The following is an 18,711-nucleotide window of genomic DNA, read 5'->3' as shown; positions in this document are numbered from 1 at the left end:
GGCAGATTTCACAATAAACTCTATTCAATATGCAAAAATGCTTAATAAGTTGAAAGCATATCTTCAGGGAGTCTATCCATCAAAAGTAATGGCAGCTGTTCTTTTGCACAACAATGCACAACCACACACCAGTCACTCCACAAATGGCGAAAGTGCATAAACTGCTTCATCCACCATGCAGCCTTGACCTCGTACTATTGGTCTTCACAGCACAGGTGAGTCTCCATGTGTCGGACGAGCATCTCGGATATGAAGTGTATCGCCACTTGGCATGTCTGTCACAGTGCATGCATTGAGCTGAAATTGGATGTTGTCACCGCGAAGGGAAGATCCGAACTGAGGATGAGGTTAGGGCTACAGTAGCTTAGCTAGGTCTGGTGCTACTCTCCAGGTCCTAGCAGTCAGTGATCGCATCAGATGGATGTTTAGCCGCACAGCAGAATTGAGACCTTTAGGTGGAAATAGGTACGTGAAGACCGAAACTCACTCTGTTGGCAGATGACTGTAGTGAGCTATGCATGTGGCAGTCAGTGATCATATCAGATGGATGTTCAGTTGCACAGCAGAATTGAGACCTTTAGGTGGAAATAGGCTCACGAAGACAGAAACTCACTGTGTTAGCAGATGACTGTAGTGAGCTAAGCATGTATAGAACTGGGCCCAACTGCTCAGACTGATGTGAGATGAATGGCCATCACAATTACGGGCAATGTTTGATGCTAGCAGACATTTCTGTCTGGGAATTTTCTCTTTTACTAGTATCTTTGCCACTGCTAGTCTGCTTTTTATACCAACCTTGCTTAGCTCATCCCATGTTAATTTGCTTCCAAGGTAAGAGAATCTATTAACTTTGTGAAACAATTACTAACAAAGAGATAGAGGGGCTGGCCAGTACTTACCTCAGCTCAGTACAGCCGATAGAAACACAAAAAACAACCGAAAATTTAAGCTCCTAGCTTTCGGAATAAATGTTCCTTCATCAGGGAGGAGAGAGGGGAAAGAAAGGGAAGAAGGGAAAGTGGATTTAGTTACTCACAACCCAGGTTATGAAGCAACAGGGAAAGGAAAACAGGGAAGGTAGCAAGGATGGAGGCATGGTTGTCAGAGGGAAGCTTCCCTCTGACAACCATGCCTCCATCCTTGCTACCTTCCCTGTTTTCCTTTCCCTGTTGCTTCATAACCTGGGTTATGCCTCCATCCTTGCTACCTTCCCTGTTTTCCTTTCCCTGTTGCTTCATAACCTGGGTTGTGAGTAACTAAATCCACTTTCCCTTCTTCCCTTTCTTTTCCCTCTCTCCTCCCTGATGAAGGAACATTTATTCCGAAAGCTAGGAGCTTAAATTTTCGGTTGTTTTTTGTGTTTCTATCGGCTGTACTGAGCTGAGGTAAGTACTGGCCAGCCCCTCTATCTCTTTGTTAGTAATTGTTTCACATCTCTATATGAGATTTTCCATTAATTAGTTAAATCTATTAACTTTGTCTACTTTGTGGCCCCCAAATCTGATGGTAAGTTTCTCATAGGTGTCATTTCTGATATTTCTCATTGCTTTTGCCTTTCTTCAGTTTACTCTCAATCCATATTCTATGCTCAGCAGACTGTTTATCCATCCGATATGCCATGTATATTTCCTCACATCGACTGAGGATAACAGTGTCATCAGTGAATACTATCATTGGTATTATTTCACTGTGGAGTGTAACCCCAGTCCCAAATCTTTCTTTTATTATCATCATCACTGCTTCTTTGCTGTACAGATTGAAAAACAGGGAAGAAAGAATGCATTCCTGTCTTACACACCTTTAACCCTAGCATTTTGTTCTTAGGCTTCCATGATTAGTGTTCTTTCTTGATTATTGTGCATTACCGTGTATTACCTGTCTTTCCCTGTATCTTACACATTTTTTTTCTGAGAATTTTGAACATTTTATACCGTTTTATACTTTTGAACAATTTTTCTAGGTCAACACATCCTACGAAGATATTTCAGTTTCCCTTAAGTCTTCTTGCAATGCCAGAACTGCCTCACTGGTGTCTTTAGCTTTCCTAAAGCCAAACTTAAAGTCAGCTAAGAGAGTCTCAGCTTCCTTTTCCATTCTTCTGTGTTAGAAGTGTATTAAAAAATATTCCTTATCCTTTCTTGTTTGGCACAGGCATATGATTCTCCAGTCTCTAACCTGAACAAATGACCTAAGGAAGCAGAAAAAGACAGCAGTCATAGAGTAATTTTGGAAACTAATGTTTAGCTGGGGTTTTGATAAGGCGCATTAAATAAATGGTACTAAAAAATGTTGGATAAGTGTTTCAAGTTGAAGGATAACTGTACCCTGAAATGAATTCTTTTTCTTTTCTGGAAGAAAAATGAAGTCTTAAAGCCAGGCTGTGGGCATATTTAAGTAAACACTGCTTCAACAGCTCAGAGCAACTTCTCAGGAGGCAATCCATATGAATATTTAGGGATTTCTTAAAAACTGTTTAACATTTCATGGTAATTCTATACATTTTCCAGGAATAAACTGTGTAGAGCCTATGAATTTCAGATACATACTGACTGACATTATGCACTGAAATATAAATCTAAAATGTTTCATGTTATCATTTCCCGACTTGCGTATCCTATGTCACAGTGTACCTTGAATGAATAATGAAGAATGAGGATCAATAAAATATGATAACAGTCCTCTCACTGAAGTCAATTTAAGTGAGTTTGATAACAATAAAAGTTAAAAAAAAAATTAAGTGCAATTCCCTGTATTAATTTTTTCCAACAGCACAAAAATCATATGTTATTGTTACTAAAAACCAGATCATATTCATATAAGGATACTCACTTTTCTTCCCTGACAACTTTCTCCATCTCAGATGACAAAAGGCTCTTCATTCCCTCCTGTAGACTTGGGAAACGCACTTTGAGGTCTGCAACAGTTTTACTGGAAATATATTTAAAAAATCATTATTAACTTCATACTGGTGTCCTTTCTTCCCCTGTAGAAAGGAGAAATAAATAACTCGGTAATGTGACTTATTGTTGGTTGGATGTTGGTCCAATATTTTAATAAATGATTACAGTTACAAAACTATATACTGACAAGGAAACATCATGCTGGTTACAGGCCTTTAGGTGAAATTGGAAAGGCCAAGTTGCACAGACCCAGGTCAGGAAATACATGGATTCCTAAAGTGGATACATACACAGAGTACCCACATCATTTTTAAGCAAATTTTCAAAATTATGCATAAAACTTTAGGACAAACAAGTAAAAGCCAGGACACAGAATTATTGTTCATATAGGTATAATAATAATTTATTTTCGTGTGACTTAGTGTACCAGTGATGGAAGATCAACACCAGTACTGCATTTACAATTTAGTTGTAAATATAAACATACATTTCACACATTTTACATTGAAGCCTATGGCACTGACTCATAGCATGTAACTGTCCTACAAGTACACTTTTATTAAGTAGCATGCCTATACGAGGGAGGCTAACAGTTGTAAATTTTATCACTGCATGTTACCTATTGCACATCGTTGTGTGGATCATGACGTGCTGACAAATTACATAACTTTGTGTGATGTTGTTTGACAATGCCCAAAGGGACAACATTTGCTGAATGTCCACCAGAAAAGTGACTGAATGATGAACGTATGTAGATGTGGTAATATTGAAGCACTGAAGGCTATATAGATGACAGAGCTGAGAAATAATTTATGGAGAAGATTGGGCTGGTAAATAGATTAGAGCAGATGGAAGTCCTCCCAGGCCTAGTCTATGGCAAGAAAATCCCCACCTGCATGTAACGCCCCCCCCTCACACACACACACACACACGCCAACCCAGTTAAGAGCAGAGATAGTTACAGAACAAAGAATGCCTTCTAGTCAGGAGGTTTGTAACAGTAAAACTGAGAAGGCTAAAAACATAAAGAATATCAGCCAGACTGACAATAATGAAAGAAAGTCAGAGAAATAACTAACATAGTAGGCAGGTGGGGCCTGTCATTTGACAACCGGTGCTCTGAAAGCAATGGGGGCTGTTCCTCTCATGGGAATCCAACCCCAAATCCATTATAAGCAAAGCATCAAAAAGGGAAGCAGCACCTACTATTTAACACAGTGCTCCCTCTAAAATGGAAAATAGCATGTGGCAGAAAAAGGAGTAGACCACATCTAAAAGCAATGAAACCAGTGTAAAAAAGGGATTTCAGAAACATCTGGCAAAGCAAGTAGGGTTGAGAGTCCACCCAAACCCAGTATGCGGTGGGACCCCAACCACTCCACACCCGCTTTGAAGATGGTTTAAAGCATTGTATATGGGAATAAAAACCACTTTCATGGAAAAAATGGAGAATATGTACAACTGCCCGTGAGCCCACAATGTTAAGAGACAAAGAATCCAGAAAACCATGCTTAGCTTACAGAGCCAGAAAAAGAGACCATTCCATCAGGATGTAAGCTACTGTCTGCAGGGCACTGCAGCCATAATGTAGGGCTGGTTATTACATAAGGTAACATTATGGGTTAATCTGGTATGACAAATGCAGAGGCGATACATGGCAGTGGATTCCTTCCGAGACGGATTATCTCTAAACGTAAGTTGTCCATTTTATACAAGTATATCTAGGTCACCCTTTAGTTTCCTAAGGTAACATGAAATGATTTGCTAAATCTTGAGCGATATTTGTCTGCATGTTTGGTTTTGATTAAGTAATTAGTAAGCTGAGTGTGAACTATGTATTCCAGTGTTCTATGAGTGTTGGATAACCATTGCTACATGCAAGAGACTAACCTTGATTTGCTGAGAATAAGAGCCATATTCTCAACATCAGACATGTTGACCCGTGTCTTCCGGTTGATCACATTACCCCTCAGTTCTTCAACTGTGCTCTCCAGCTCCCTAAAATAAATGTAAACTTAAAACAACATTATTTCAACTAAACTGCAATACTAACATTCATTTAGTGGTGAACCTGACATACCCATACTGTAATGATTTTTTGGGGGAAAAAAAGCTTGCTTCTCATTTGTTTTTTCTTTGGTTCCACATCAGTAACATTTTCTCTAAAAATAGACATGCTAGAAAGTTTCAAAAAATATAGACTGAATTACCGTTATAACTAACAAAGACACATTTTTGCTTTGGAAATTTCTGATGTCAGTGTAACATTTTGTCTCTATACCTGCCTGGTGTTCCCAATTATAGGATTAATATGTTTTCTCTCCTTTCATAGTTCTACACGATTACTACTGTTTTCCAAGTTTCGATGATGTCGTGTATTGACAGCAACGTGAGATAATTGCTATAATTTTTCTCTTCATGAATTTGCAAATTCAGTCATTTTTGTTGATATAAAACAAAGAATACTTCCTAGAAAAACTAATGTTTTCATTAATGATATGAATATAATAGAGGGAAACATACCACGTGGGAAAAATACACTCCTGGAAATGGAAAAAGGAACACATTGACACCGGTGTGTCAGACCCACCATACTTGCTCCGGACACTGCGAGAAGGCTGTACAAGCAATGATCACACGCACGGCACAGCGGACACACCAGGAACCCCGGTGTTGGCCGTCGAATGGCGCTAGCTGCGCAGCATTTGTGCACCGCCGCCGTCAGTGTCAGCCAGTTTGCCGTGGCATACGGAGCTCCATCGCAGTCTTTAACACTGGTAGCATGCCGCGACAGCGTGGACGTGAACCATATGTGCAGTTGACGGACTTTGAGCGAGGGCGTATAGTGAGCATGTGGGAGGCCGGGTGGACGTACCACCGAATTGCTCAACACGTCGGGCGTGAGGTCTCCACAGTACATCGATGTTGTCGCCAGTGGTCGGTGGAAGGTGCACGTGCCCGTCGACCTGGGACCGGACCGCAGCGACGCACGGATGCACGCCAAGACCGTAGGATCCTACGCAGTGCCGTAGGGGACCGCACCGCCACTTCCCAGCAAATTAGGGACACTGTTGCTCCTGGGGTTATCGGCAAGGACCATTCGCAACCGTCTCCATGAAGCTGGGCTACCGTCCCGCACACCATTAGGCCGTCTTCTGCTCACGCCCCAACATCGTGCAGCCTGCCTCCAGTGGTGTCGCGACAGGCGTGAATGGAGGGACGAATGGAGACGTTTCATCTTCAGCGATGAGAGTCGCTTCTGCCTTGGTGCCAATGATGGTCGTATGCGTGTTTGGCGCCGTGCAGGTGAGTGCCACAATCAGGACTGCATACGGCCGAGGCACACAGGGCCAACACCCGGCATCACGGGGTGGGGAGCCATCACCTACACTGGCCGGACACCTCTGGTGATCGTCGAGGGCCCACTGAATAGTGCACGGTACATCCAAACCGTCATCGAACCCATCGTTCTGCCATTCCTAGACCAGCAAGGGAACTTGCTGTTCCAACAGGACAATGCACGTCCGCATGTATCCCGTGCCACCCAACGTGCTCTAGAAGGTGTAAGTCAACTACCCTGGCCAGCAAGATCTCCGGATCTGTCCCCCATTGAGCATGTTTGGGACTGGATGAAGTGTCGTCTCACGTGGTCTGCACGTCCAGCACGAACGCTGGTCCAACTGAGGCACCAGGTGGAAATGGCATGGCAAGCCGTTCCACAGGACTACATCCAGCATCTCTACGATCGTCTCCATGGGAGAATAACAGCCTGCATCTCTGCGAAAGGTGGATATACACTGTACTAGTGCCGACATTGTGCATGCTCTGTTGCCTGTGTGTATGTGCCTGTGGTTCTGTCAGTGTGATCATGTGATGTATCTGACCCCAGGAATGTATCAATAAAGTTTCCCCTTCCTGGGACAATGAATTCACGGTGTTCTTATTTCAATTTCCAGGAGTGTATATCTAAAAACAAAGATGATGTAACTTACCAAACAAAAGCATTGACGTGTTGATAGACACACAAACACTCACACAAAATTCAAGCTTTCGCAACCAACGGTTGCTTCGTCAGGAAAGAGGGAAGGAGAGGGAAATACGAAAGGATGTGGGTTTTAAGGGAGAGGGTAAGGAGTCATTCCAATCCCAGGAGAGGAAAGACTTACCTTAGGGGGAAAAAAGGACAGGTATACACTTGCACACGCACACGCACACGCACACGCACACGCACACGCACACGCACACGCACACGCACACGCGCACACACACACACACACACACACACACACACACACACACACACACAAGCAAATTCAATGTCTGCTTGTGTCTGTATACACACACACACACAAGCAAACGTTTCAATGTCTGCTTGTGTCTGTATATGTGATGGCTCTGTGTGTGTGTGTGTGTGTGTGTGTGTGTGTGTGTGTGTGTGTGTGTGTGTGTGTGTGTGTGCGCGCGAGAGTGTATACCTGTCCTTTTTTCCCCCTAAGGTAAGTCTTTCCGCTCCCAGGATTGGAATGACTCCTTACCCTCTACCTTAAAACCCACATCCTTTCGTCTTTCCCTCTCCTTCCCTCTTTCCTGAAGAAGCAACTGTTGGTTGCGAAAGCTTGAATTTTGTGTGTGTGTGTGTGTGTGTGTGTGTGTGTGTGTGTGTGTGTGTGTGTGTGTGTGTTTTTTTTTGTGTTTGTGTTTGTGTGTCTATCAACATGCCAACGCTTTCGTTTGGTAAGTTACATCACCTTTGTTTTTAGATATATAATGTTTTCATTAAGTAGAAATGTCCTGTAGCTAGTCAGTCAACACAGCTGCCACTTGTTTCTATGAAACATTCTGAATTTCCTCAACACGATATTCACAAATCCATATTCAAGCCACTAATGGAAACTCGTTTGTGTTGTAGACATGTTTCTTGCAGTCTTCACAACATGTTTGCTACCGAGTTTTTTTGTTAAGGACTCTGTTCACACTGGCAACAAGTATTTCTGATAGTGTATCAGAATCACCTGCTATCTTGTGATTGGACAGGAGGAGCCATACTACCAAAGAAGTGGCGGGGATAACCTGCTACTGAAGCCGAATATGGAAGATGGCATTGGTTTCAGTAGCTTCATTATGATTTAATTCTACAACTTTGAAATTATGCTACCACCATTTGTTTCAAAGAAAGACATAAATATCTGCAAAGATATTGCAGTGAACCAAAGATTTATCATTACACTTTGCTTTCTGCTAAGAGAAAAGCCATTCAGGGATGTATATTTATTTCACATTTTTAAAAAAATGTCTGAAATAGTACCTGAAGTTTGTAGAACACCAAATGCCTGAAGGATTATGAAAAGGAACAGGCAACAGAGGGGAGAAAAAAGAAAGATAGAAAAGAAAAGAAAGGAAAAAAAAAAACGCAGAATTCATGGAATTTTTAGTTCAAATTACACTACTATGTTGTTTCCTAAATGGTGTCCATGCCACTCCTCCACTTCCCTCACCTAGTGTTGGTACAGTACTACTAGCAAACAGATTTTCTTCTCAACACAGTTTGTTGCTTCTGTTGAACACAGCAACAATTTTCTGCACCAACTACTGTTTTCTTTTTCTTTCTTTTTTTTTAAATATTTCTGTTCATCTTAAAGTGCCATACGCAATCCTCTGATTCATACAAAGATGCCATTTTGACAATATCTTGCTGTTTCATTTTTGTATTGGATGCTAAAGAATCTCAATTAAATTATTACTCCAAGTATGATGGATGCAGCAAAATGCAGTAGCTGGCCAGAAACATTCTTTCTCTTGATCTGTGCTGAGACTGCCACAGACAACTGTTTCTAGAAACATTGTACAGGGTGTATACATGGAGAAGTAAACAAAATTCCCGGATCTCCTGGTTAAAAATACACTTCTTGTATGTTAACTGACAGTATACTTTCCCTAGGAACCGTAAAACTTATCAATCCTTTGAATTGTTAAGGTTTTATACACTGGCATAGAACTTCCCGGGACATTAGGAAACAAACCTGAGGGAAAGAAATGCGTTTTGGAAAGATCTTTGATATGCAGCAACATGTACGTTGCGTATTTTCATATTAATTAAGTACATAGTCGAATTCCACCAAACACCCAAATCTCATGTCATGTGATCTCGCCAGCCAATGATATTTGCCGCATTTATGTGGGGCTCTGGCTCCCAAAACCAGATTCATAAACCGATTCCCCAATACCACTTTGGGTGGTCATGTAAAAACTTGAAAATCAATTCCGGAAATATGCTTCTGGTTGCCGGTTTTCCAATTCTGCAATCAATTTTCACTCCCTTGTAAACACAGCCGGTATTGAAACGTGCTTGTGCTGTCAGGTTTCGTCTTCTTTTTAAAAATTTTTGCCTAATACTGATGGAGTGCCTTTTTTAAAGTGGTTTCCAATATTTGGTTTTCGTCTTTCGGTAAATGTGTCACAAGCAAACGTAGTGATTCAGAGCACAGGAAAAGTTAATGGTTTTAATTAATGTACACAGTGTTGCTACAAGAAAAGCTAAGCTTTCACATATAATTTTTATCTTTTATGCATGTGTTACACTTCGATAAATCACACAAAAGAGCCAGTAAAAATTTAAGCACCAACATAAATGTCTAGTCTTCCGGGTTTGAAATTCTTCTAAGTGACTAGCCCTCAAAGTGTTAAGCTTTAAATGAGATTCAAACACTCTGTCATTTAAGAAATTCAAATTACGTTCACACACAACATAATTCACATTGTGTAACATAAAATGTACTTTGAAAGTAATACTTTTCAAACCACCAATTACAATATTTTCCCACGATTGTCAGAATACATCATTTCAGCAGTTGTCAGAGAGCCCTAAAAAAGGTGTTACTGTCCATGCGCAGCTACGATGATGAAGGTAGCATATATGTTCATTCGAATAAAGCATTACGAGATCTTACATTACATCATAAACGAAACAGGACATCAGAGGATACTCCAACAGCATCAGAATTTCGTAAACTATACTAAAATGTATGACTCGGCTTAAAGTGTACATTCGTATGTCCAGATTAACAAAGAAGTAGGCCCCAACCTGATATTAAGCTTTTTGGGTGTTGTTTTCGGGATGCAAATTTTTTTTCAGTATCAGTATTGTTATTATCTAATGTTTAGTTCTTTATTATGGCATAATGCCATACATCTCAGAAGATAAAAACATTCACTTGAAATTCTGCAAACAGTTGATAATAGCAAATACTGTTTCAAATAAACTGACTGCCTCTGTGGAAAATATTTTAATTAAAATCATTTTTTTTACCAAATAAACAAAAATAATTTCATTGTTCTGCAAGGCAATTAATGCCTGACTTGCAAAATCCCGGAAAAAAATGAAATCAGAAAACTGAAACTAATAACATATTTTAGCTTTCCATAATTATGTGAATGTATTTTAATCCACTTTATAGCTCCTGGCCACAAAATTACGTTTTGTTTTTATTTGGCTTGAGAGCTGTAAATGAAGAGGAAACAACAAAATCACCAAACGTAAACACGGTTCACGTGGAGACTACTACTCACCCCACTACAACTCAGACTGCTCTGTGCATGCGCGAATCTGGCAGCTCAGGTGCGCCAGAAAGTTTTTTTGGGTTAGAATCTGGCTGTCTGCTGCTACTGCTGGTACAGCTAAGAACCACACTTCCAGCAGCCACAAGTGGAAGAAGATACTGTTCATACAAGACACTACTGCTCACATGCGCATACGCCCACTGGTACCTACTCAAACTAACCTAATGTAAACCGTTTTGGACGTCACGCTTGTCGAAAGGAGTTTGTTGTTACAAAGTATTACATAGTCTTCGTCCTAAAGCCTTTGATACATTTTGCTGTTGGCAGCCGCTTGTGTGTGCGCGCTGTGTTTTGTTGTCCTAAATGGTGCATTTACTTTCCAACTTATGTTTTATTTTGTTTTTTCCCTCGTTTACGTTTTATTGCTGCAGTAATATTTTGCAGTAGTGGGCTAACATAAAATTCATTGTTATAGTATCAGTTCTTACCAGTCAAAACCACAAAAATTTAACTGAAAACTAAAACAATGAAAATTCCCAGGTTTATCCCGAATTTCCCAGTTGTCCTGGGGCGTATACACCCTGCTGTAAGAAACATGCCAGAACTCAGTGTGTAGGTAGCTTAAGATAAAAATTTTGTCCCTATGAATTGCTAAGGTGCTGGGAGACAACGAAGCACTTAATGAGTCAGAGATGATCACGAACTTGTTCAGTCCAAAAAAAAAGAAGCAGGAGCCCACTGAACTGGAGAGATTACGTGATACCCATGATTTGGAAACATACTAAATGCTAAAAGATGTTGCGCGAAATCTGCTGAAAAGGATGTGTGGCGAACAGTTAATCAAAGTATTCTTCAGGTATAGTGCTATCGCATGAGGTAGACCAAAAGCATTTTGATCTTATATCTAATTCCAACCATCAGACCACCAGTTTCAACTATGCTCAGGTATCCACAAGGAACGGCAACTCACGTCAGGTCTTTCTCGAGGCGCAGCATCTCCTGCTTGTACAGGTCCTCTTCCCTACTAAGACGCAGCTTCTCAGCGTCGCCACCTGCTGCCCAAACTTCTTCCCCACCTGACAACAGCATCGCTCTGCCAAAAAAAAAGGAGATAATTTTATTGCTCTGGCACAGGAAACAAGAGGATATGTTATGCATACAATAACAACACTTGCTACAGAAACCACTGTAACAAAGAGGAGAGCAATTTCAATATAAATCACACTTTTCAATTAACTGAAGCTTTCAATAGCACTTCATAAACACAAACCCAAACTGTCACTTTTCAATGTAACCTAGCCCTCAGACTATGCTACAAATCAGTGTCTCGTATGTTAAGATTTTGTATTCACATTTGTTGGTTTTGCCAACTTACAATCAAATTGTCAATTTTCAACTTAACTACATCTTGACTTATGCTGCAGATCACTCTGTCGCTACATCTTAGATCCCAAAACAGTATAGACACAAAAAAATATAGTCACTTTATTTTAAAAACATCACACACCATATCATCATTCTGACACAGGGCAAATCCTCCATTTAGTATCAGTACCTTTAGATGAGCCACATTTTCACAAAAATGCAAACAACAGAAGGATTCAGTCACACTTTAATTTTGCCTTTTAATACTATAAACACTTTAACTTTGCTTTTTAATACTAAACCAAACAGTCGAACCACAGTCCACAATGAATGTTATCTGTGGCAATTAAAAGTTTCCTGAAAGTAATAATTTTAGGAGTGCAATGTGAGTCAGCTCTTGGTCCATTGTTTTCCTGTATGCCAATATGTCTTGTCAGTTCTATTAATTCATCTCTAGGCAGGTCAGTGACCTCCAGCTTCACTCAAGTACCTGACCAGAAGACATCAATACTGCCTTTGTTCACAATAGGAAACCACAAGTAATTTTAGTATCCCATCTAAAATAAATTACCCCTGATTGCGCAAAAAAACTGCCTCCTATTCTTCTCAACGGTATCACAACAGCATATTGGAAAATGGTGAAGAACTTGGGTGTATTCACTGGGCACATAACACCTTCACCACCTGCAGGAAGAATTCTCTTCCCTTTCCTACATGCCCTTCAGAAGTTTGGGAACATCTTTCGACAGGATGTGAAAAATGAAGTTGTGCACTCACTCATTCTTCCATGATTGTGATGTAAACCAACACAGTACACATAGTGTCAACTCTAAACAGTTAAAAGTAACCACAAACGTTTGTGTGAATTACACTGCAACATTATCATCTGATTAAAATTACTGGAGCAAGAGCTCAATTCCATTCTCAAACTGTTCGTTGTCGTCAAACTGCCACAGCAATTGGTCAGATCAATTTCAATTCCTTTCCCGACTTTTTTCCTTCTTTTATTGGAATCCTGAATCATGGGTCATCTCCTGTCATTTTACATTTCATTGGTCACGATAACCACATCAAAAAGAACACACAAATAACAAATGGTAATGCAATATGCATATTTCACACACGGCACAAAACGCAATTTGACGTCACACATGCAATTATCATCATCATAGAGATAATCCTATGTTAAGTAAGCTATATTAGATAAGCTTTATAAGACATTGCAGGAGGTTGAACTTTTTGAAGGTAGCAAATCATCAGCGGGATTACTTCTGGATAGTGACAAATATAGTGGCCTGGTGTAGTGGTCAAGATATTTGCCTCTCGTGCTGGTGATTGTGGTTTCAAATCTCATCAGACACCTCCAAATTTCTTATTTTTGTGTCTTATCAAAATGACTGATTACTATTTTTATTCAGTGAATTGGCTTAAATGTATTTTTTTTATTTCTAATACTTTGCTGTGTCATTTTTATCATCATACTACCTTTTTTATTTGTCCTCAGTTTTTCTTCCTGTAATTCTTTTTCACTTGGAATCCTTCTGTGTCATCTATGACCTGTAGCCAAGTGCCGAACAGGGCTGTTCATTGGTTATTATAGTGGCAGAACATGCAGCCCATGTGAGGAGAGTTTCAGGTAATTAATGAAAGTGAGAACCTTTTAGCACTGGATCTGAAATTTTTGTCTTGTGTTTGCTTGTGGAGGTTAGCTTTAACAGTGAGCATGATTAACAGTCTTGCTGCAGATTGCTGACCATCATTTTCTCGGATGCATTGCACATCACTAGGATTTGGTTAGGCTATTGTGAATTTCAATTCAGGGCTTCAAAATGTGCCACCCGCCACAGTTCAGTCACTGGCCACTGAAGTTCAGCTGCTGACAGAGCATCTCACTATCCCATCATACCTTGCTTCCAGCACCGCTCCGCATTACACATTTTAAATAACAGCAATTATGAAGTGATCCACCACATATGAGTGTCACTTATAAACGAGCAGTCGATGGTAGCTGATGTAGCAACACCATAGTGGCAAGTGATAGAAATCAACTAACAAGTAATTATAATCAGACTATAGTCTAATCATTTCAGTGCTTCATACAGCCAGACCAGCTACACGATTGCAATACACTACCTGTATTTTACTAGCTCCCTCAGTGCACTTGCACCCCAGTATTTCACATGAGAGATTAAGTACCTATAACCTCATGGTTATCACAACCCGACATGCCCATGTTTCAGTTGCATGTTCCGCCCACCTGTCCCCGTGGGTGCCAAGCCGTCACTGTGTGGACACTTAGAAACAGACTGGTCTAATTTATAAATCAGTGCTAGGCATTCATTTGCAGTTGTCTATAATTACTCAATTTTTCAAAATACAAAAAATATACTTCAATCCGCATTTGGAATTTCCCCAAATAGTAACCAAGTAGCCTCTCCTCTACCAGATTCTCTCAAAAAACTTGAGGCGTCTTAGCCGGAAATTGGTACATATGAAATTGATTTATTTTGTGACTCCTGTACCAGTCAAAATAAAAATAGGGTAATGATAACCACACCAACGACCTTCATCTACATCTACATGACTAATCTGCAATTCACATTTAAGTGCTTGGCAGAGGGTTCATCGAACCACAATCATACTATCTCTCTACTATTCCAATCCCGAACAGCGAGCGGGAAAAACGAACACCTAAACCTTTCTGTTCGAGCTCTGATTTCTCTTATTTTATTTTGATGATCATTCCTACCTATGTAGGTTGGGCTCAACAAAATATTTTCACATTCGGAAGAGAAAGTTGGTGACTGAAATTTCGTAAAAAGGTCTCGCCGCGACGAAAAACGTCTACGCTGTAATGACATCCATGGAGGAAAGCAGAAAATTTAATAAGCTGGTAATTTATTTCAATATAGTGAACAAGGATAATCACTACTCACAATATAGTGGAGATGCTGAGACACAGATAGTCAAAACAAAAAGACAGTCAAACAGTAAGCTTTTGGCCAGAAATCCTTCATTGGAATTAGACAACATATACACACACGTTCACGCAAATGCAGCTCATACGCAACTCACCTCAGCAGCCAGAGACTGTGGTCATGTGTGACTGATTTGTGTGTGTGTGTGTGTGTGTGTGTGTGTGTGTGTGTGTGTGTGTGTGTGTTGTCTAATTCCAATGAAATGCTTTTTGGCCAGTCTGTTCCTGTTTTCCATTCCTCCTAAGAGAATGCACGGAAAATGGCTCATTCTCCTTAGCTGCCCATAAATAGGAGAAGAGAGAGGAAGAAGCAATACAGACTGATTTCACCAATAAAAGCTGTTCAATCCACACCTTATCTTGATGAAAGTGTCCCGGATCGTCTCACGCACTGAATGGGCCTGTGCTTGGGACATGCGTCTCAGGTTGCGCACCTCCTGGCGGAGGTCCTTCGCTTTCTTCTGCAATCCACGTAACTGGTTGTACATCTCTGGCGTCAGCTGCAGGTCGGCTGTGGCAGTAAAATGCAAGTTATATATCACCTTGAAACATCAAGAAATAATATTACAGCAGGCATTAATATGATCAGCAGAAAAGAGAGTTTGCAGCAGACACTAATATTATCAACAGAAGAGAAAATCTCAAACATTAAAGCCTACTTTAAAAATATTCAAACAGGCTCTAGGAAAAATTTAGGCCTCTCATATCTTTACTTCACAGTCTGCTCTTGTGTATTAAGTTCCCGTGATAATTTGCAGGATCCATCTGCTGTTTTTGTGGAAATGTGATCCTCTTCTTTTTCTTCATGGAGTCAGCTTGTTATTCTGGAATTGGCAACTTTATAGGACAGCAGATGCCGTTCCTGTCATCACCCCCTGCCCATCCCCTTCCTGCATAGAAATTTTGAACCCCCATCAGCCTGTGTCTAATGTTTTCAGAATGTTTGTGAGTCGTGTAACTGAAATGGGACATGTGTAGCAGCATGGCATTCACCTGATCAGAGAAACAGCCTAAAAACCACATCTAGGATGGCCAGCATACTGGCCCTCGTTGGTTCAGTGCAGTGAGTGCCCATTTCAGTTAACAAAAATATTGTCTATACTGAGATCAAATTTGAATGTGACAGTGAAGTTATCAAGTTGTGTATAACAGTTCTAGGTGAAATCAAGTCCCTCCACCCCAGCTACCCAATTCCATTGTGACAGTTTTAGGGTCATTCAAAGAAAATCTACAGTCAGTAATGCATTAATATCCAGAGCTTACAATACTAGTTGGAGGCAACTTTAACTACCAAGTATAGGCTGGGTCGTCTATGGATTCATTGTAGGGGGTTCAGACATATAGTCTTGCGAAATAATTTTGAACACACTTCCTGGCAGATTAAAACTGTGTGCTGGACCGAGACTCGAACTCGGGACCTTTGCCTTTGCAGGCAAGTGCTCTACCGACTGAGCTACCCAAGCATGACTCACGCCCTGTCCCCACAGCTTTTCTTCTGCCAGTACCTCGCCTCCTATCTCCCAAACTTTACAGAAGCTCTCCTGCGAACCTTGCAGAACTAGCATTCCTGAAAGAAAGGATACTGTGGAGACATGGCATGGTAGAGCACTTGCCCGCGAAAGGCAAAGGCCCCGAGTTCGAGTCTCAATCCGGCACACAGTTTTAATCTGCCAAGAAGTTTCATATCAGCGCACACTTTGCAGCAGAGTGAAAATTTCATTCTGGAATTTTGAACACATTTTCCAAAAACTGTCTTGACCAGCTAGTTTAACAGTCCACACACAATGGAAATATTTGAGACTTTGTAGCTACAAACAGGCATCAGTATGGAGATGGTGATTTGTGATCATAATGTCATCACAGTGACTGTAGTTACTAAAGTTAAATCAGTCATGCAGGCAAGGAGAGTATTTCTACTAGAAGGCACAGATTAATAATTATCAGCTTTTCACTTAGACAATGATCTGAAATCTTTTAGTTCCAGTATGAGGGACACAGAGGAGTTATTGACAAAGTTTAAATGGATTTAAATTGTGCTCTGCTGAAGTATGCACCTGGTTAGTTGATTAAGGAAAGGAAAGATCCACCGTTGCTTAACAATGAAATTCAGAAAATGCTGAGGAAGCAAAAACTGTTGTACTCTTGGTTCAAGAGAGAACAGGCAAATGATGACAGATAACCGTTTGATTTGTGCGTCTATAGAAAGATCTATGCAAGAGGCATACAATGACTACCACCATCAAACTTTAGCAAAGGATTTGGCCAAAAATCCTAGAAAATTCTGGTCCTATATAAAATCACTAAGTGGTTCTAACGTTTCTATTGAGTCAGTGGCTGATCAATCTGGTGTGGCAGTAACAGGCAGCACAAGGAAAGTTGAAGTTTTAAATTTAGTGTTTAAGAAATTGTTCATGCTTGAGAATCACAAAAACATATTGTTGTTTGACCATTGCAAAGATCTCGTACAGGAAAGACTGATAGTAATATGCTATACTGGCAAAGAGAACAACTGAAAGAGTTGAAAACCCATTACTCATCAAGTCCAGATGGAACCCCAATTTGGTTTTATAAAGAGTACTCTATGGTACTGTGCCCTTACTTAGCTCACATTTATTGCAAAACTCTCACTGAATGTAAAGTCCCAACTAACAGGAAAAAAGCACAAGTGACTTCTGTATATGAGAAGGGTAAAAGAATAGACTCACTAAATACCAGACCAATATCTTTAACACCAGTTTCATGCAGAATTCTAAAATGTATTCACAGTTTGAACATAATAAACTTCCTTGAGATGAGAAAGCTTCTGTCCATGAATCAGCATTCTTTTAGAAAGCATTGCTCAGACAAAACTCAGGTTGCCATTTCCTCATATGATATACTGCAAACTATGGGTGAAATGCAACAAGCAGACTGCATATTTCTAGGTTTTAAAAAGCATTTGACAAGATGCTCCATTGAAGACTGTTAACAAAGATGTGATCATATGGAATAGGTTCCCAGATACATGAATGGCCTGGAGACTTCCTAAGTAATATAATCCAGTATGTTGTCCTCGACAGTTAGTGTTCATCAGAGACACGGTATCATCATGACTGCCCAGTGAAATCGGACCACTATTACTTTCTATATACATAAATGATATGGTGGACCGGGTGGGCAGTAATCTGCAGCTGTTTGCTAATGGCACAGAGGTGAAAGGGAAGGTTTATTGTTAAGTGACTGTAGAAGGAGGCAATACAGCTCAGACAAAATTTCTAGCTGGTGTGATGAATGTCAGCTAGCTCTGAATGTGGAAAAATGTAAGACAATGCCAACAAGTAGAGAGAACAAACCTGTATTGTTCAGATACAGCATTATTAGTGTCCTGCTGGACACAGACAAGTTGTTTCTGGCCGTAACATTGCAAAGCGACATGAAATGCAATGAGTGGTGGGGAAGTCGACTGGTTGACTTCACTTTATTACAAGAATTTTAGAAAAGAGTAGTTCAGCTGTAAACTGCTTGAGTGTTTGGGATCCGTCCCAAGCTGGACTGAAGGAAGACATCAAAGCATCTCAGAAGTGGGCTGCTACATTTGTTACTGGTAGGTTCGAACAACACATAAGTGTTACAGTGATGCTTTGGGAACTCAAATGGAGGGAAGGCAACATTCTTTCCACAGAACACTATTGAAAAATTTAAAAAAAACGGCATTTGGAGCTGACTGCACAACGATTCTACTGCCGCCAACATACATTTTGTATAAGGACCATGAAGATAAGATAAGGGAACTTAGGGCTCTGGCCTTCAGACAATTGTTTTTCTCTGGTTCTATTTGCAAGAGGAAGAGGAAAGGGAAGGACTAGTAGTGGTACAGAGTAACCTCCGCCATGCACTGTATGGTGGCTTAAGCTTAAGGAGTATGTATGCAGA

The 18,711-nt window shown here is 40.4% G+C and overlaps 1 protein-coding gene and 1 non-coding gene across 2 annotated transcripts in view; both read right to left on the bottom strand.

The window, feature by feature from the left end:
* The window catches only part of LOC126295230 (uncharacterized), a 2,305,622-nt gene that overhangs the window by 84,911 nt on the left and 2,202,000 nt on the right, over window positions 1–18,711 (bottom strand). Inside the window, exons 44-47 of the mRNA XM_049987579.1 lie at window positions 15,154–15,310; window positions 11,428–11,550; window positions 4,791–4,898; window positions 2,830–2,928 (exon numbers count right to left, since the gene is read on the bottom strand). Coding sequence (XP_049843536.1) covers window positions 2,830–2,928; window positions 4,791–4,898; window positions 11,428–11,550; window positions 15,154–15,310 — 487 coding nt within the window. The remainder of the gene's footprint in view (window positions 1–2,829; window positions 2,929–4,790; window positions 4,899–11,427; window positions 11,551–15,153; window positions 15,311–18,711) is intronic.
* Trnac-gca (transfer RNA cysteine (anticodon GCA)) lies at window positions 16,190–16,263 on the bottom strand. The gene has a single exon. It is a non-coding gene; the product is annotated as a tRNA-Cys (tRNA).

Source organism: Schistocerca gregaria, chromosome 11, assembly GCF_023897955.1.
Source record: "Schistocerca gregaria isolate iqSchGreg1 chromosome 11, iqSchGreg1.2, whole genome shotgun sequence".
Classification (NCBI taxonomy): Eukaryota; Metazoa; Arthropoda; class Insecta; order Orthoptera; family Acrididae; genus Schistocerca; species Schistocerca gregaria.
The sequence above is the reverse complement of the archived record's forward strand: the minus strand, read 5'-3'. Positions and strand labels throughout refer to the sequence as shown.